Source organism: Argopecten irradians, chromosome 14 (genome assembly GCF_041381155.1).
Source record: "Argopecten irradians isolate NY chromosome 14, Ai_NY, whole genome shotgun sequence".
In the NCBI taxonomy this organism is placed as follows: Eukaryota; Metazoa; Mollusca; class Bivalvia; order Pectinida; family Pectinidae; genus Argopecten; species Argopecten irradians.
Window position 1 is genome coordinate 6,431,238 of NC_091147.1, and position 21,391 is coordinate 6,452,628.

Below are 21,391 nucleotides of genomic sequence, written 5' to 3' on the forward strand. Positions count from 1 at the left end.
CTATTTCATAGGAGTATTTGTGACTATCAGTTGTAAATATTGTTCAACTGCCCACTGTACACAATTTTCTACACGCACAGGGACCATTCCATAGGTCTATTGTTCATTTAGTTGTTTTCTATAAGGCATCGCACATTTTTGTCTGTGCGTTTAAATTATCTTCACAGTTTAATTTATTAAACATTATGGTTTGCAATAGATAACTGAAGAAAGAAATAGTACACAGAAATGTTTATGGTACACGCAAGTGTAAAGTATAATTTTTATATGTTACCTTCATACATGTATATATCAATTACAAAGCGAAGTATAAAACCTTTATAAACGCAGCTACATACATTTTCATATTGTTGATTTTACCGTTCCTCAGGCGCTTCATTATTCTATAATTGTCATATGCAATAAAATTCTCTACTATATTGTTATTTCGTTTAAAATATTTATAAATTATAATAGATATCAATCAATGTCTTAACAGATTACCAAAACAATAACACGAAGGAAGAATTCAGCGAACACCTAGTGAGTTCTATGCTTCACCGATCATATCTGTCATACAAAATACAAATCTATGTGAACCCAGGTTTAGTAACGATACTTACAGCAGGTTTTTGGTCATAAATGGAAACGCAGAGAGAGGTTAACATCTAGGAAATGAAACTAAGAAACTATAGAGTTTTGAGATAACTAAATGAAGTAGATACAAAAACCTCTTTCCCCAGTACATATAACTAGCAATATGTTTACACTGTCAACTCCTGGTTTTCGTCGTCCTTATTTTCTGGCTCATTTGTTATATTAGAATGTTCTAGAGACTTCCGGCACAGGTGGTACGTCACAACGGCAGAGTGCGCATGACTCACAAGATTGCTGGAGGATCGTATCCGGTCCCTTAAAAATAAAACATATCATTATACAGTAATTTGAAATTAATTCAAATATTTTGATATATAATATAGCATTCACTGTTCTCGGGCTATATAAAGATATAATAAATAACGTTTTATAACAAATATTGATTTAGAGAAGACATAGAGATTTGATGTTATTACTTTATATTGCATTTCATATGCGTGTAATCATTTGGAAAGGGTCTATATATACTTTGCATGCTACAGGTTTCCAGATAAATCTTCTTGGTGGAATACAATTACCGAGGTATTCAAACAGTTTTATCGTGGTACTTACAATAACCAATCAATGGCGAATAGGAGGGAGACAGAATCAGCCGGAATATTGAGAGACGTCAGGATCATCACTATGGTTACGAGAGACGAACTAGGAATGCTGGGTAACGCCATAGCACAGATTGACGTTAAAATACTAAAATAAAATAATGTAATGTTTAAACAAAAAGTGTATATGGAAAAAAAACCATTACAATTTTCACTGAAATGTTAACGTTTTACAACTATATCAAAAATCAATTGTTATCGTCTGAAGTTGATCTTTATAATGTCGGAGTATCGGTTACCTCACCCAATAATGATGATGCCTCCGACATTTATACTGATCCCAGCGATATTTCCTGAGAAAATGGCTGCTGCGGCGATGAAAATAGCGCTTCCATTGGCGCTGATTGTGACCGACAGAGGGACGACAAACCGACTGACCCTCCTGTCCACTTTCTGGTTATTCTCACAAGCTTCGAGGATCTCGGGGATAGCGATAGCCCTGCATTACACAATGTGCAAAATAAGAATGTACATAATCGATCTAGCACTTTCCTCATTCATTTATTCAAATGTAACGATATTTACCTTATTAATCATTTAATTTTTTCCTTTATGACATTGATGCCACCGCATTCTTGTGGTAGCAAAATTAGAAAAGAGTAATTTATACATGAAGGAGGAATGTACTAATTATTTAAAATACAACAAATTAATCACTAAATAATAGTTTCAAAATTGGATGAAATTTGGGGCCAAAATAGGTCCAAACCATACATAGTCCGTTAAAGTATCATTTGATTATCTCCAAAACCGGTTAATTTGACTTTGATGAAAGCCTAAAACAATGGTGTCGCTTTCATACACACTCGTTGCCATAGAAATGGAGTTTTAAAATCATAATTATGATTGGTCATTATCTACAAATCAACCGAGGGTTTGGCATTGTTGTTGTTGGTTTGTTTTTTGTTATTTTATGGAGGGGGCATTTGCTATTGTCCTCCATTGCAATTTTTGATTATTACAAGACAGGTACTGTATATACATTTAAACATGATTATACAATGACAGATATGATTATGTAAGCCTCGTTATATTCATAAAGTTACTTACGAAAGCGTAGTAGTGAAGACAATCATCCATGCTTTGATGAATTGAAAAGCATATCTATAAGGATTTCGTCGAGTTGTCACAAAAAATATAACCGGCATAATTATAAGCTGATGTATACCGACTCCCAGAATAACAAGCCCAATCAACTTGCCAAGAGCTCGGCCATTTTCTCCCAGGTCGTTAACAGTAGCTGTAGAGACAGCTATCAGACTCAGCACACCTAGTGGTGTCGACCTGTAACAATAGCGTACACATTAAAACCGAAAATGATATATCAAAATGTACATTGGAGTAGTAAGTTATCATACGTAGTAGTCGTAATGTACTGTTGAATTTCGTTTCCTTATACAACCGCAGACCCAATTCAGTTTTAAGTATTCAAGTTGTTTCTAATATAATTCGAACATATATTTACTGAAATTCTCAGAGAATTGATAATGCTTCGATTAAAAGAAGTATGACTGTATGTGAAAGTGGTTTCATTTTTCATTCACATGGTGAGCAAACTGAGTTTGTTTGTTTGATTAATTAATGTCCTATTAAAAGACAAGGTCATGCGAGGACAGCTTCCCGTGTATGCGGTGTGTTGCGTGTATGGAGTGCGAGGTGCGTGTTTTGGGAGACTGCGGTATGTTCGTGTTTTGTCTTCGTGTATAATGTAACTCTTGCTGAAGCCTGATGCCGAAGAGATCAAACAATACATCCAATACTGACAACGGGCGAATCAGTTGTCCCGCTCCCTGTATGCTAAGCGCTTAGCAGGAGTAGAAACCCCTTTTATAGACTATGGTGTGTCTAGGCCAGGGGACAGAACCCACAGCCTACCTCACAGGGGCGAGTGCTCAACAGAAGACCTAAAGAGAGTTAGTTAGAACGAAGAGAAAAGGTAAGATCCTAAATTTAGTCGCCTTTTAGGATCATGGAGCATGTGAAATTCTAACGCCCTACCTGTAAGGCCAAGCAAACTAAGTGCCCTATGATAAGAGGTCATTCCTACCATAACATCCAGCGTAGTATTATCATGACGATATCAGACAGAGAGGAGAAGAACTTGAGTACAGGTTTGCCCTTCCCGTCCGCCTTATTAATGGCTAGCCCCAACAGCATGCAGGTCGTTATCATACCTACGGAGGAAAAAGCTAGTAATTAACAATTTTATTTTATATAAAGTGCAAATATATTATTATATTGGGACGTTGCCATAGTAATGACACAATAGAACCTGGATACCTCATGACTGGGCTGCGTTGTCTTTGACTATCATAATGCGGCTTCACCAAAATCTCTTAAGATATTTTCAAACTACAAATATGAGCAATATTGATGCTTTCAAATGACGGTTATTGAATGCCAAATGGGCAAACTAACCTTAAAAAAATACGTAAATACGTAATGTTACATGAACGAATAACAGAAATGAGAAACCAGCAGCTAAATTCAAAACACAATTTAATTATATATACAATATTATACAGAGATGGTTTACAATATCTAAAGTAATTGGTGGTGGTACAAGAGTAATACGATGATTTAAAGTGTTACTTATCTGTATGCGAATGTCCTGGTATAATCCTTGATCCTTCCAGGTTTCAAATTAACAATAATCAAAAATCCACGAGGAAAATGAATGTCCACAGATGATTTGTAAAGTTCCAGGCAATATGAATAAATCCACACAAAGTGTTGTAATAATCCACAGATAAAGTCACAATAGCTCTCCCAATAGAATCTTAAATGGCGCTGTACAATTCTTGATATGCCTAATTACAGGTCTCATTACAGTTCTGATTAGCTTTGGACAGTTGGAGTATATATAGCTAAACCCTAATTCAAGAATATTGGAGAACCTTCTACTTCTAGAAATATCTAACTAAAAACAGTAAACACACAGAACTTTCTGGAAATAGATCATTCTAGATCTCTACTTATAATCAACATGTTTACAAACATATTTGTTTATACATGATAATATTCTAGAAAGTTCTATAACCTAAATCAATGATATGAACTTTATAGGATGTATTGATAATAAATCTATAGGAGTTATCTCCCTTATCTCATAACTATATGTATTTAGTGTCATACATAACACACCCTTCCTTAAAGAAAAGAAAGTTTTCTTGAAAAGGAAACTTTCTTGACATATCAAGTCATATTTAAATCCTTGATAAAGCATCAGCTAGAATATTGTCTTTTCCTTTGATATGTTTGATGTCAAGATTGTACTCTTGCAAAGTCAAACTCCACCTGAGAATTCTTTGGTTTTTGTTTTTCATTTTCCCAATGAATGTCAAAGGGTTGTGGTCGGTGAAGACCAACACAGGCACAACTGTAGTGCAGAGATATACATCAAATTGGTTCAAGGCCAAAATCAACGCTAAACATTCTTTCTCAATGGTGGAATAATTTCTCTGGTGTTTGTCAAATTTTTTCGAGAAGTAACAAATTGGATGGTCAATTTGTTCAGTACCTTCTTGCATCAAAACAGCACCAACACCTACATCGCTGGCGTCAACAAACAGTTTAAACTGTTTATTAAAATCTGGAGCAGTCAGAACTGGTGAGTTTGATAGTATGGCTTTCAATTTTTCAAAAGCAGACTTACATTCGTCTGACCAGACAAATTTGACATTTTTCTTTAACAAAGCAGTAAGTGGAGCTGCTATAACAGAGAAATTTTGACAAAATTTTCTGTAGTATCCAGCCATACCAAGAAATCTCATCAGCTCTCTATTGCCTCCAGGAGTTGGAAAATCTATTAATTGATTCTACTTTGGCCTGAAAAGGTTTAACCTGCCACTGTCCTACAACATGGCCTAAAAATTCAACAGTTGCATGACAAAATTCACATTTCAATAAGTTTACAGTCAATTTCATGGTAGTGAGTCTCTCGAAGAATTCACGAATCCCGCGTAGATGGTCTTCCCACGTGTCGTGGTAGTTGATGACGTCATCAATGTATCCATCACAGCCTTCCAGGTCTGATATCACGCTGTTGAGAAGACGTTGAAATGTTGCCGGGGCATTTTTCATACCAAACGGCATAACTTTGTACTGGTACAAACCTTGTGAGGTTACAAATGCCGACACTTCTTTGGCTCTTTCTGTTAATGGCACCTGCCAATATCCTTTCAACAGGTCAAACTTGCTTACGTACTTGGCTTTGCCAACTTTGTCAATACACGAGTCAATCCTTGAAATTGGATAAGAGTCTGTTTTACTGACAAAGTTAACTTTTCTGAAGTCAGTACAGAACCGGTATGTCTTATCTGGCTTTGGCACCTGAACACATGGAGAGCCCCATTCACTTTTGCTTGGTTCAATAATATCATTGTCCAGCATGTATTGAATTTCTTTCTTTAAATGTTCTTCTTTCAAAGGGTTGACACGGTAAGGATGTTGCTTGACAGGTGGCGCATCACCTACATCCACGTCATGATAGATAGCATCTGTTTTGCCTGGTGTATCCGGAAACAAATATTTATACTCAAGTATCAAATCTTTCAGTTCATTGCGTTCCTTTTCTGATAGATGACATATTTTCTTGTCCAAGTTCGCGAGCACATCCGAGTTCCGTAACTTAACACCACAGTCTAAACCTACATCTTGTACACCACCATCTAAGTCTAATTTACAAATATCAGCTGTACTTTCACTTTGTGATGGTACAGAGGCCAAAGTAGCAATAGGTTGAGAGGTCTTGCTCTCTTCTCTATCTACATATTTCTTAAGCATATTAACATGACATAATTGAGTTTTCTTGCGCCTCCCTGGAGTTTGTACAATGTAGTTAACATCATCGACCTTTTTCTCAACAACATAAGGTCCAAAATATCTAGCTTGCAAAGGCTGACTCGGTATTGGTAATAAAGCCAAAATTTTGTCACCTGGATCAAAACTTCTTGCACGGGCATCTTTATCATACCATGTTTTCATTTTGGTTTGATTAAGAGCCAAATTTTCTTTTGCCAATTCACATGCCCTTGTCAAACTTTGCTTAAAATTACACACATACTCTAAGAGATTCACTTTAGAATCTTCGTCCAAAATTTTGTCTTTCAAAATTTTCAAAGGACCACGTACAGTGTGTCCAAACACAAGTTCAAAGGGACTGAAGCCAAGAGATTCTTGCACAGATTCCCTAACGCCAAACAACAACATGTGTATACCTTCGTCCCAATCTCTTTTGTTTTCAAAAGAATAAGATCTCATCATATTCTTCAAAGTCTGATGAAAACGTTCTAAAGCACCCTGAGACTCTGGATGATAAGCACTAGACTTATACTGCTTGAACTGGAGCTGGTACATGACTTGTTGAAAAATACCAGACATGAAATTCGAACCTTGGTCCGATTGGACAGCTTTTGGAAGACCAACCAGTGTAAAGAATTTAACCAAAGCCTTGACTATATTAGGGGCCTTAATATTCCTGAGTGGAATGGCTTCAGGAAAACGTGTGGAAGCACACATAATAGTTAAAAGATACTCATTTCCAGACTTAGTTTTGGGTAGAGACCTACACAGTCTATAATAACTCTACTAAATGGTTCCTCAAATGCTGGAATGGGGTGTAAAGGTGCAACAGGGATTTTCTGATTAGGTTTCCCTACCACCTGACAAGTATGACAAGACCTACAAAAATCAGCCACATCCCGTTTCAACTTGGGCCAAAAGAAGTGATCTAAGATCCTGTTATAAGTCTTGGTCACACCTAAATGCCCTGCCATAGGTACATCATGAGACAAACTCAGAATATCTTGCCTATACCTCGGTGGGACAACTATTTGATTGACAACCTTCCAGTCTTCCTCGGGAGACACATCAGGGGGACGCCACTTGCGCATCAACACACCTGACTTACGGAAGTAACAAACTGGGACTTTTTCAGCCTCTTCCTCACTCAAAGCACGATTACACAATAAGGAGATTTCAGGATCTTTCTCCTGTTCTACTATAAGCTCCTCTCTAGACAAAGATGATTTACTCATCATGTCAGACAAAGAAGTACCCTTGTTAGGAACAACTCCATCACTATCAAAGTCTACAGGATTACTCAAAAGATCACACTTGCCCCCGACATCCTCTATATCATGAGCCAAGATAGTGTCACCTAACCCTGGACTATAATGATCCTCAACTACTGCAACATCAGAAACCTTCTTACTCATTGAACGAGTTACAGCACAAGAAGGGAAAATACCAGGAAATTCCTGTTGAATAGTCTCAGCATCACCTGTTTTATCTGGAATACTGGACACTAAGGGATCTACCCTAACTTTCTCTCCAGCCAAGTCATTGCCTAAAATGAGCGACACGCCCTCTATGGGAAGTTCCGGTCTAACACCAATGGTGACAGGCCCAGTTACCAAGTCTGACTTTAAATAAACACAATGGAGAGGTACATTAACAAAACCTAACTCTACACCTTGAAGCAAAACACTACTACCAGATGAGGTCTCCTCAGACAAAGGCACTACACCATCTAATATTAAAGAATGAGAAGCCCCAGTATCTCTCAAAATCTTCACAGGTTTCAAGTTGGTGATATCACTAGTAAGTGAAACAAAACCTTCAGAAATGAAGGGAGAGTACTTCTCCAAGACACTACCAGACTCTGAGCTCTTAATCTCAACAGACACTTTAGAATCTTCCACAATATCACTAAGTTTCTGACTAGGCTTTGATATAGCTAACACAGAAGGAACTGACTGTTTACGCCTTTGCTCCTTACGCTGGAGAGAATAACATTCAGTCATAACATGTCCTACTTTCTTGCAGTAATTACAAACAGGACCAGAAGGAGAACCCACACCTGCCCTATGATCTGTTTTAGAATCAGACTTAGTCTGATCACCTAATTTAGGATTGTCATTACAATGGCCACTAAAGGTTGGGTTCCTACGCTGACCAAATTTACTAGTACCTGTGGTACTGTTTTTGTCTTGAGAACTGTTTTTAACAAACGAGCCTTTGTGGGTGAGAGCGTAATCATCAGCCATTGTAGCTGCTTCACTAAGTGTTTCAACTTTTCTCTCATCTAAATGAGTTTTTATGTTTGTGTGGACACAACGTTTAAACTCCTCTATCAATAATAATTGCCTCAATTTACCGAAATCCTCATCAATTTCTTTAGAATCACACCACCTATTAAATAATTGTTCTTTTTCTCTAGCAAATTCTACATGAGTTTGTTCATCTCTCTTTCTCGAGTTTCGAAATTTCTGGCGGTAATCCTCAGGAACTAACTCATAAGCTTTCAAAATAGCTTTCTTGACTACTTGGTAATTTGAAATATCATCAACAGATAAAGAAGAATAAATGTCTCTAGCTTTACCAATCAGGACACTCTGAAGAAGCATTGTAAGCTTATCTTCAGGCCATTTCATACTATCAGCTATTTTCTCAAAATGCAGAAAATACTTGTCAACTTCTTTCTCTTGAAAAGGAGGAACTAACCTTATGTTTCTACTGACATCAAAACCTCTGTTTCCTTGTAAACCCCTAAAAGTTGGATTACTTGAACCGTCTTGAGAAGCTAGTTCTAATTCTTTCATTCTAAGTTCTGTTTCAGCTTGAATTTTTTGCTTCTCTAGCTCTAACATCTGATCTCTCTCTTTTTCTTTTAATTCTTTCTCAATTTCTTTTTCTCTTAACTCTCTTTCTTTGTCTATTTCTTTTTCTCTTAACTCTCTTTCTTTGTCTATTTCTTTTTCTCTTAACTCCTTTTCTATTTCTCTTTCTCTCATTTCTTTCTCTATTTGTTTCATTTTCATTTCATGTTCAAGTTCCATTTGTCTAATTTGGATTTCTGAAGTAACTGTTTCCTCTATATTATCTAATGCACTAGAGTCAAATTTGTCATTGTCAACAAAATATCTTATAATTACATTCCTAATTTCAGCTTTCCTCAAATTAGTTTTGATAGTAAGGCCTAAATGTTTACCCAATAACAGTAAATCCTTCTTACTAACTTGCAAAAGAACATCCAGGGATGGCGCTTTAACAAACTGTTCTACCTGCATGGAAGTCATGTTTATCTAGCTGTTGGTTTCAAATGTAAACTCCAAGTTGGTACACAAATTTTGAAAATTTCTTAATTAATTTTTCAAAGTTAGATTTCACAAAATAAATATCGATCTCGGACAAGAGCCCCCAATTCCTGTTACATGAACGAATAACAGAAATGAGAAACCAGCAGCTAAATTCAAAACACAATTTAATTATATATACAATATTATACAGAGATGGTTTACAATATCTAAAGTAATTGGTGGTGGTACAAGAGTAATACGATGATTTAAAGTGTTACTTATCTGTATGCGAATGTCCTGGTATAATCCTTGATCCTTCCAGGTTTCAAATTAACAATAATCAAAAATCCACGAGGAAATGAATGTCCACAGATGATTTGTAAAGTTCCAGGCAATATGAATAAATCCACACAAAGTGTTGTAATAATCCACAGATAAAGTCACAATAGCTCTCCCAATAGAATCTTATATGGCGCTGTACAATTCTTGATATGTCTAATTACAGGTCTCATTACAGTTCTGATTAGCTTTGGACAGTTGGAGTATATATAGCTAAACCCTAATTCAAGAATATTGGAGAACCTTCTACTTCTAGAAATATCTAACTAAAAACAGTAAACACACAGAACTTTCTGGAAATAGATCATTCTAGATCTCTACTTATAATCAACATGTTTACAAACATATTTGTTTATACATGATAATATTCTAGAAAGTTCTATAACCTAAATCAATGATATGAACTTTATAGGATGTATTGATATAATAAAGCTATAGGAGTTATCTCTCTTATCTCATAACTATATGTATTGGGTATATTTACCCTGTTGTTTCAGACTTTAGTATTGAGTATATTTACATTGTTGTTTCAGGCTTTGATAGTGGATATATAATTTTTTGATGAGGAGGATGATGACGTTTTCTCCCGCCCAATTCTGGACAACTACCTTGGATAGTCGAAATGTTTATTTTGACAGTTTACTATATTTCTGTCTGCAGGTAATCGGAGATAAAACAATCAAAACATATAGTTTAGATAATAAACTAAACTTAATACTTGCTATGGTTATCCATCATTTTTGACGCTGAGTACGCAACTTAAATAAATTAATTGAAACGTTATTTTTGGAGTTTATAATGTAAAATCTACAAACTATGAGCGGGGAAAGACTACGTGAGGTGTCTTAAATATGATCCTGAATATTGCAATAGCTGAAATTAAAATACAAGGATGTATGCCCTAGTTCATCTATTGCAAATGTACCAAGAACATTAGTACCCGAACGTCACCCCACCGTCTTTCCTATCCATCCTCGATATTCCAGAAGTTCCGATCTCTTACAATCTCTACACCCCTGGATCATATTTGAGAATCTCATAGTGTAAAATCTACAAACTGAAGGTGTCTTAACATATGCTGCAGCTGTACAAGTGTAAGTTCCAACATTTAGTACCCGAGGTCTTTCCTAATCCATTCTCTCCAGAAGTTCCGCTACACCCCTGGAGTTGAAGCAGCTCAGTGGAAAACTTTGAAGACTACAGAGAGAGCGACACCTAACATTAAAGCCACAGTGTACTGTTATTTGGCTCTTTTGATGTAATCAAATGGCTAAATTACCTGTTCTCTTCTGTTGTCTCCAGTTTTACTGTGAGATAGCCCAGGGGTGTAGATATCGTAAGTGGTCGGAACCCCTGGAATATCGAGGATGTTCCTATCGTGGTCATTGTTTATGTACCTAGATTATTGGTACCAGGTGTATTTCAACCGTCTTTCCTATCGTACGCAATTGTACCTGCTCCCCCTATTGCGTGACCGTAAAAGGCGACTAAATTTAGGATCTTATCTTTTCTCTTTTTCCTAACTGACTCTATGTTTCATAATGCCTCCCTTGGTACAGCCTCACTTTCGGCCTTGAGTTAAGCGTTGTAGGCTCTGGGTTCTGTCCCCTGGCTGAGACACACCAAAGTCTATAAGTGATATAGCACTATAAAAAGGGTATCAGTTCCACTATACAAGAAGACACCGCAGTCTCCCAAAACACGCACCTCGCACTTCACACACGCCACACACTGCATACATGGGAGGCCTGACTGTTAATAGGACGTAAAAATAATCAAACAAACAAAACAAATCACTGTTTACGTACCTAGAACATTGGTACCCGATGTTTTCCCCACTGTCTTTGCTATCGTTCTTACTGTTTACGTACTAGAACATTGGTGCCCGATGTTTTCCCACTGTTTTTCCTTCGTTCTTACGTTTACGTACCTAGAACATGTACCCGATGTTTTCCCCACTGTCTTTGCTATCGTTCTTACTGTTTACGTACCTAGAACATTGGTGCCCGATGTTTTTCGTTCTTACTGTTTACGTACTAGAACATTGGGCCCGATTTTTTCCCCACTGTCTTTGCTATCGTTCTTACTGTTTACGTACCTAGAATAGAACATTGGTGCCCGATGTTTTCCCCACTGTCTTTGCTATCGTCTTTTCTGTTTACGTACCTAGAACATTGGTACCCGATGTTTTCCCCACTGTCTTTGCTATCGTTCTTAGTGTTTACGTACCTAGAATATTGGTGCCCGATGTTTTCCCCACTGTCTTTGCTATCGTTCTTACTGTTTACGTACCTAGAACATTGGTGCCCGATGTTTTCCCCACTGTCTTTGCTATCGTTCTTACTGTTTACGTACCTAGAACATTGGTGCCCGATGTTTTCCCCACTGTTTTTCCTATCGTTCTCACGGTGTCCTCCACAGTACCGTTGGTAGTGTTCCTTGTAACAGTAGTGTAAGTGATGTCAGTCCGTGTCAGCGTTTGTTGGAACGCCATATCCACAATGTTGTCCGGTATTACATTCCTGTGATCACGTGTTAAATATTATTGCAAACATATTTGTTTTCAAAGAAAAATTGCTGAGGGAATTTACGACCCACATTTTGATCCTATTCTAACTGCAAAGTGTACTGAATATATTCTCATTATACATAAGGGGCAAGTGGATTGTTTTATCAGTCACCAACACAGCGTTACACAAGATAGGAATCTAGCTGCGAACATATTTCAATATAAATAATATTCAAATTACTTCTGATGAATCCCCACAATAGGAAAACTATTTTGTAATGATTTGTTATCTTTTTCTCTCTATTTTAAAAGAGAACAGGTATGTTTAATGGAATGGCTATTTTTAGTGTCTCCATTTACAATGTATGTGATGATTGAATATGGAGTACTTATTATTATAATGTCATGGCCATTCCATTATTTTGTTTGCATTGATTTGATAACTTTCATAATATTTCTATATATGTCATGGTTTAGTTTTAATAAACCGTCATCTTATATAAGATGTTATCATCTTTATAAGATGGCCAATTTCAATTCACACATTTGTGTTTTTTGATATTATTATAGTCTAATAATAGTGACAGAATTGTTTGTGTGAACTTTACATGTGGGCATTGTGAGTTGTGACAAATTCACATTACACGTTGTTGAACAAACATGTAAAAATTAACAATTTTAATACGGAATTAGACACGATGTAATAAACACATTGAACATCCTAGTACCTTAGTAGATCTGCGAATATATCTGCTGTTTCCATAGTAGTAGTGTCTCTTGTATCACTTATCTCAGACATGACTCCGTCACCTGTAGTGTATGGAAGCAAGTCCGAGTAAAGCAAATAATTTGAAAATATTGCGTTGATTCTTTGTACATCAAGAAGGTTTAAATATAAACAGGCTAACCACATAACATACGTATACGTATGTGGCTGTACAGCTTGTTGTGTATACAGGCACGGATGTTACAAATTATTGTAAATTATTAAACCATTGCAGTCATTAAGGAGATCGCGGGATTACCGACAGGAGCATACCGCCATTGCTGTAGTACCCATCAACTGTGGTGATATATTAAAATAAGATCAATCCAAGAACTGTCTTATTTCTCTGTTAATAAGACAAACATCCCATGTAATCATTCATCGTCACGCATCACTTCTTATTGTTACAAACAGTACTTCCCCATGAAAAGAAATGAAAATAAAAAAGAGAACAAAAGCGTAGGACGACTATTATGGGGTAATAATACCTGGTTTGAAGATGAGTGCGAGGATAATTCCGATGACAGATGATATGGTGTTGGTGGAGACGATGAAGATTATAGCCACAATACTAATGCGGCCGTTAGACTTGGGGTCCAGGGAGGCAGTCGCTGTAACACAAGATCGAGATAAGTAGACTTCTCGAGAAAGGTAGTGCCTGCAGCACAAGATCGATAAAAGGGTTTTGTGGAGGGAAGGAATCGCTGTAACATAAGGCATTAGACTTGGGGTCTAGAAATAAAGTCGATAATTTTCTTATTTGGCAATAACCGAGTATTCCATTTACGAATAATTTACATTATTTTGAGGACCGACGTATATTACAGGTTTCATTATTTAAATGGTAGTTCGCTAGTTTTTAGCTAGTTTACTTAATAAAAAATTGTTGTCGTTGGTATCGCTGATCATTGTTATTTGAGGGTACTGTTGTTGCTGATACTAAACCTTAATTATGAACGTAATTACCCTTACCAGAGATCATACTGCTTACTATTAGAGGAATAATCATCAGCTTCAACATCCTCATAAACAGTTCGCCAGGCAACCCTATTAAAATGGAAGATAAATAAAATCATATTTGTATAAGAAGTTATGACACAATCATTATTTCTTTTTTAAAGTGTTGGTTTGGATTAAAGATGCTCCACCGCTGACAAATGGTATTTTTTCACTATCAAAAACAGGAGCAGATGATTTAGTATTTTTCTTCAGTTACAAAAGTTAATTACTTTTACTTACTATTACCACCATTGAAAAGTTAGAGCTTCTAATTTTACTTAAAGTTAAATATACAAAAAATAATTAATTGCATCCCGAAAAAATTCCGCGGCACTATATCTTATATGGAATGAAGTAATGATTGCGCATGCACCAAAGGCGAAATAAATTATTTCATGTTATTTTTTGTGTTAATTAGGCATGTATATACACGATTAAACACCAATTATTGTTCAAATGATGAATATCATTTATGCTCTGTCGGCGGTGGAGCATCTTTAAGTTTGAATAAAACTCTCCATCTGAACAAAGAAGGGTATCACTTTGGGCCCTTTTACGGCCACTCGGTGATACTTAGTAAGCAAAATATTTACATGTAGATGCATAAGGTCAGCTGCATATTGTATGCTATTCAGAATATCCGATTCCCTAAGCCGCCATCATCTTAACCAGACCATTACAGAACCTAAATAAAACTCTAAACGTCACTCTGAAGCTATGGTCACTCTCACAGCGCTTATAAAAATGTCTATTACCACAAGATCCTCTAGGTTGCAAGTTCGAATCCCATGGTCGATGTTTTTTTCTCCAGAAACCCCGGCATTCCTCAATCAATCAATTAATCAATCAATCAATCAAACAATCAATCAATCAATCATTCATGAAACTTTCCATATCCTATTCCTATAGGGATAGCAATGACTTTAACCTACCTATCCATGTCAAGTGATCTCGAGATGGCTTTCCTTCCCGGATTCCAAATCCTATAGCCAATCCGAGGATTGCCCCGGTGGTAGTGAGAATGAGAAGCAAGTTTTCCTTCACCCATCTCCTGATGGGAGAAGTCTTCCTATTCGTAACCATAGTCAACTTTCACCGCTCCGAAGCCAATTTGTTTGAATCAGTGTTTATATTTGGCTGTTCCAAAACTATGGCGGTACAAAGGTGGCATGAAAAACTTTCTTGATATAGAACGGTTTTATGTCAGTTGGAAATATTGTTTTTTCTTTACTGGGTCACGTTAAAATTTTAAAACTGTAGGTGATCGTGCACTACAGTTTTGTAGGGATATAATGTTTATGTAGAGAAGAAAATGTAATTAAACATTGCTCAGACTATAGAAAAAATTACTTTACAAAATGAAATATATTTTTCTTGTCGCTTTTGTGGCTCCGTACACAACAGGTGTACGAGTGTAAATGTTGGTATAATGACTTTATAAACGTCAATGAAGATTTGCTATGGCTCATGAACCCTGATGATAGCAGGGTCCTTAAATAGAAAGTGGGAGTATATCTTCAGCATGTTTTAAATTGAATGTAACTGAAATGTGGAATATCGTCATTGCTCGGCGTGAAATATACTACATTTGTATACTGTCATACTTCACACTTGGTGATGGTAATATTACATATAAATACAAAACTAGATATATGTCTGTTAGACATTAAGTGCTTGCTAACTACTTCCTACAACCTTAATTTCCAGTAAAATATGCATCTGTAAGGCCCCTGCTCTGAGATTTGTTTTGCACGTAGAAAAATGTAACAAAAAATTAATAAATAACCCACAGATATATATATGCCCTATACGTAACACTATCGCTCATCACCCTTGGGCTATTGCAAGAAGATGATTTCTGTGCATGTGGTGACCTAGATGTGTTATGCTTGAATGCCTTTCTGGGGTACATCATATCTAGAGTTAAGGCACCCAGATTGACATTATACCTTGTATATTTTTTTCGGTTTCTCTAACGCATGACTGGATAATTTTATAAATATTTACATGTATTAGAAACGCAGCAAATGTGGTCTATGGTCACGGGTTAGTAAGCGATAGAATAGTGTACACCTAGAACGATGTTAAATAAATTGAATAAAATTGAATCCTGAAGTTACCTACACTAAAACACAGAAGGCTTAGAGGAGACATGATCCACATATATAAATTGATACATGGAGGATATGATCGAGTCGTCGTAGAGGGATTTTTAATTCAAAATAACAACAAAAGAACTAGGGGCCACTCTTTGACATTGTTAAAACGACGAAGTCGTCTAAATTTGAGAGAGTATTCATTCAAGGAGCGGATCATCAATCACTGGAACTCTCTTCCCGAAGCCGTGGTTACGTCACCATCAATAAAAACATTTGAATCTCGCTTGGATAAGCATTGGGGGCAGCCCGAATGCTACTTTAATCATGAGATAGATAATACTGAACTTATTAATAGTCGGGATGTATAGTATGATTAGCGATCTGGATATATAGGCATTATGTCTGCCTCCAGCATTATTATTATTAATAAAATCTGCTAAATAACGCTGTGAATGTCTTTGGTCGGTACTCAAAGGTATCCGTTTTGTCACTGTCTATTGACTATATAAACCTGATTTGCATTGTGTTTTCACCTCTCTACAAATTGTACGACACAAGAATTAAAAAAATGATATTAAAACGAGATTTCAACGATACTGAAACCTAACCAGAGCAGATCCTTTAATCTGTAAGTGCCGTTTTTTATACTCACGAATCAAGATGAGCTTTGAATATGTCATTCATCGCCAAAAGTTACCAACATTTTGAGAATTACAGGGCTTTTAATGTATATGTTTTAATTTTACAAGTACAAATAAGACCTCAAAATGGCTTTTGGCAGTACCAAAAATTATGATAATTACTTCTAAAGTGAAGAGAAATGAGTACTAACGATCAGACAATGAAGCCAACTTGTAGTGTACACTTTTTCAGTGTTATTAGTAATTGAAAAGAAGTGATTTCTGCTGTTATGTTTTCATCTAAATATCAGGCATAAAACGTACAAATGTTACATCTGAAGCCATTTGAACGATTTTCACAACTTTATTCATCAAAATTTATAGTTTTCAATAGATTAATGCAGAGAAAATAACATGTCAAAATGTTCGCCCCGTTACGGCACCTTAAAGCATACCACCATAATAATATCTCACTTTTGGGATTACTATTTCCAGAATGTATGCATTGCAGTCCGTCCAATGTTTCACAATGATGTAATTGAAAATCAAAACATGAGACATTTCCTGATGTGAATATGCTGATAACAATATTATACTTTGTCATATTTGTATTTACATAGCGTTGAAGCTGTCTCAGACAGCTGTGGAAAACGTCCGCTTAGATGACAAAAGATAATGCTAGCTAGCTGTTAGACCGCATTGGCATGTATTACTTTATTTCAAACAATACTCACCATTATAGATAAATCTTAAATACTGCCTTATGGAAAATCCGGATCAAAAACAGAAAAAAATAGTATCATTGGATTTGTAAATCTGAATGGCAAAGAACAGAGACTTAATCAATTTGATGTGTTGAAATATCTGGTAGTAACCATTGAGAGTACATCACTAGACGCAATGAAGACGTATTTCTTCGCAACAAGTTAGTTTATTCTGGACATGTCGCCAACTTTCGTTCGGAAATGAGAAACCTAAAGGAAACGATAACGATATATGGAAGGAATTCATGTATAGAGCATGAACTATATTCATTTTTTCTCAAAGGACTGCATCGTGCTCTTGCAAAATGAAGGCACTGTGTGATGTGATCAGAATATAATTCAATTTTGGTTGTTACGAACATTTTCATTGGCTTAAAAATTTACTTTATCAGCCCATAAAGGAAAAAAATGGCGTCGCATTGACTGAGATGACGGCGTAATAATTTCATAGACAAAAGAGTCCCAAAATGATTTTTAAATATTGAAGATTATTTTTATTAAATTGAATTATAAGGATTAATTTTCATAGATTTTTTGATGTTATGGAGATATAACACAAAAATATGAGCGTACTCTCATCATAAATTCGCGGTTTATTTAGAGTACACTCACATTTTTGTGTTATATCTCAATAACATAAAAAAAATATATTCAAGTTAATCCTTAAGTAAAACGTCCGTTCTTCTTTGTTTTTGTCCATACAAGTAATAAGGAAGGGCAACCATAGATTCGTCGATTTGTCCATAACAATGAAGGATGATAGATACATTCCCTCCCGACCTTAACTTACCTTGATTAACTGTAAAAGTAATATGCTGACTTTGAATGAAAATACCAAAAAAGAGCGGACAGCCGTAATAAATAGGGCTGTTATTCGAAATGATCTCGACTAGTCGCGATATAATTCGAAAAACATATAAAGATAGTCGCCGTAGATAATTAAGTCAGGGATGATATCGGTGTGTGAACTCCGCTTTAGAGAACAATTTAAACAGAGACAACGTATCAAGCAATACATAGACCTTCGTTTGATAAAGGCGTTTAACAACGTGAGGGCACTGTCCAAGAATGCTCAATACACTGTAATACTTATTTCCTCTGCAACAAACACCGGACACTTACAAAGTACGTATATATTATTATTGTCATTTGGGCAGCGATCACTTTCTTATTGAGTGATTGTTTTCATTTTAACACTCGTTTACTAAACACCACCATTAAAATCACCAACACCATCACCACCAACAACAAAGACAACAACAACAACGTACAGCTCGACGAATCATCATTGTTATAATACTAACAATGCATAGGTCTTAATTTAAAGCAAAATACGACTTCAAAATATATTTTGTCAGTACTGTCAAAATTCTTTTTTTTCCACAAGATAAAAATTATTTCAGAAAAAAATGTACAACATGTGTATAAATGGTATATAAATACAAATTTTGTATAATAATCATATTTTCACCAATTTGTCACCAGTAATTTCCGTCAAAGATTATTGTTTATTAAACGTGTTGTAATAAAGTTGAAGTATTTGAATATATAAATTAAAAGTTTGTCTCATTGCAATATCATGACATTAAAAAATGTAATTTTGGATATTAAATCAAAGATTTTGAAAGACCATAACTCAGACAAAATGCGAATGATAAAGTACTATTTTTGCAATATATAAATAATACATAATATATTTTGACTTTTATAGTAGTTTTATAACGAATTTGTCAATGACCATAATAAAGCAAAAAAAAAATATTGAGTCGATGAATAGTGTAAACCGGAAAAAGATAACTCTCATAACCGGAAATCATAACGAAAACAACAAAATTCATTTTATTTTTATCTATGGTGCAGTGAAATGAGTACACATGGCTTACCAAGAAGCCTATTTGTGGTCTACCAACCCAATAGACACATGTATTGCTGCAAATAATTATTAAGCATCAACACTGTTTATCCCTGCCTTTGAATAATTCTAATGACTTAATGACAATAACCTCAAAACATCTGTTTCAATTAATGGAATTAATTTCAATTATGAAATAATGCTGTTGAACCTCCTATAAGCAGCTACCCAGCTGGTGACAAGTTTATCCCCACCACTGAAAGTCGAGCGAAATCTTATAATATGAGTTTGGACTGTATTTATATTGCGTTTTAGTTTCAGCTGTCGCAAACCATTTCAATCGTTCCACTAGCTGACATTAATATTAAAGTTTAGCATGAAATGAAAAAAAATAAGATCTGAACGAAAGGATTGTTTGGCCAGATCACAATGCTGTTTATCAAGTAATTTCAAGCAAACAAACGTTTTTATGGCCAGCATTGTTTATACTTGTTCACTTCAGCCTTCAATATTGTATTAAACAGTATGTTCGCGGCTTTTACGAATTTTAATTCACTTTGACATAATCTTTTTCTGCAATGACATTAACTTTTATGTCAAAAAACTTTGTCTGCCAATTAAGTATGGTTACATTGACGATACTATATGTATTTATATGATCTGTCCCTTGATGAGGCAGATAAACAGACTTGGAAATTGAAATGTTCCAATTATATGTTCGCTTAGTTTGAAATTAGATAAATCAAAGGGATATCTTGAACGAATATTATAATGCTTATATGACGTTTGCTGGCACCAAATTGTATCAAATGAGTTGTAATTTTTTAATTAATTAAGATAAGGTACATGTATATCTTATTATAAGTGACATCCTGACATCCTACATGTAATTGGATGGCGCTAATGCCATTAAAGGTAGCTTTATTAAAACATCTATGAGTAACATAATGTAACACACATGTTATACACGAATTTACAATTTTTCAATTAACTCATTAACAACACTTTTTTCAAAGCCAAACTTATTAAAACACATCCTTATTCTCACCGTCCTTCAGGATCACTTCACATTCAATGTGTAATCCTAATCTGGCAAGTACGATGGCCGACAACGACCGGCAAAAACCAACTACTACAAAACGTATTTTGTACCAAAATATTCATTGATATTTAAGTACAAATCGTATTTTATAAAAATAATATGTACAGAAAATATTTTATAAAGTATTATTTGCCATGACATATAATTATGTACAGAAAATATTTCCTAAAGATTTTTTCTCATGACAAATTGTTTTATACAAATAATTAATATGTACAAAAAACGTAGACATTATCGTTTAAAGTCATGGTATATCGGCTATGTGTTACATTTTGTACATGTTTGCAAATACATATTTTAAACTCATACGACTGAGTTATCGTTAAATGTTGCGTTAATAAGCATACTTCCCATGCCCGTTATAACAAATACGTTGACACTTGAGATTAACCATAAGCCAGGGTCAAAAACGACATTTCGTCACAGCATTTATATAATACTTTACAGAAGTTTATAATATGCAAATCTATTACTCAATGCAGTTTGATAGGATATATGTTATTTTCCACAGGTATACTAAGACACCAAATTGACTTTAGTTGTGTATAATTTTAAAAAAATAGGTCACCGTGACCTAAAAAAGAAAAATATTTCAAATTTGTTTTAGCTTAAACATACCAATTCATAATAATTAATGGAAAAACTATCAAAAATATCATTTGGATCCAGCAAAACAAGACCATAAAAACATTGACCCTCCTGTTAAACCCCACCAAACTCAAGGGTTTTCAACCTGACTTTAATCATGTCATGTAACGGTGTCCTAATCAGCGAGTATCTGAATAACAAATGATGATTATAGCTCATGGTCACCAGAGGGCCTAAATTAAAACCACGGTTTATTTTAAATTTCAGTGTGAATCAGTATTGTAGTAATATGTAGTAAATACAATATTTTTTTACGTTATACATATATAATGCTGCATTTCGTACAAGTCAATTATTTCAATGTATTTAAATGTCGGCGTGCTTTTAGTAGAGTCCACATTATATCCGTGTGGTGTATTTTTGTAATTATAAGGTTC

General features: G+C 35.2%; 1 protein-coding gene across 1 annotated transcript; it reads right to left on the reverse strand.

The window, feature by feature from the left end:
- Positions 1-242: 242 nt before the first annotated feature.
- LOC138307578 (excitatory amino acid transporter-like) lies at positions 243-15,053 on the reverse strand. Its single transcript, XM_069248380.1, has 10 exons — positions 14,862-15,053; positions 13,903-13,977; positions 13,419-13,541; positions 12,893-12,974; positions 12,011-12,177; positions 3,283-3,409; positions 2,286-2,519; positions 1,480-1,674; positions 1,189-1,323; positions 243-891 (listed from the first exon to the last, which is right to left on the reverse strand). The coding sequence occupies exons 1-10, from the start codon at positions 15,010-15,012 to the stop codon at positions 744-746; spliced, it is 1,437 nt and encodes a 478-aa protein (XP_069104481.1). The 5' UTR covers positions 15,013-15,053; the 3' UTR covers positions 243-743.
- Positions 15,054-21,391: the final 6,338 nt, after the last annotated feature.

Bases quoted from the DNA above. Each gene is read 5' to 3' on its own strand.
- LOC138307578 (XM_069248380.1), bottom strand. From the start codon at position 15,012: ATGGTTACGAATAGGAAGACTTCTCCCATCAGGAGATGGGTGAAGGAA. The intron at 1,675-2,285 runs GTAAGTAACTTT...TGTGTAATGCAG, and splicing joins GTCTTCACTACTACGCTTTC to GGCTATCGCTATCCCCGAGA. The intron at 1,324-1,479 runs GTGAGGTAACCG...ATTTTATTTTAG, and splicing joins GGAGGCATCATCATTATTGG to TATTTTAACGTCAATCTGTG.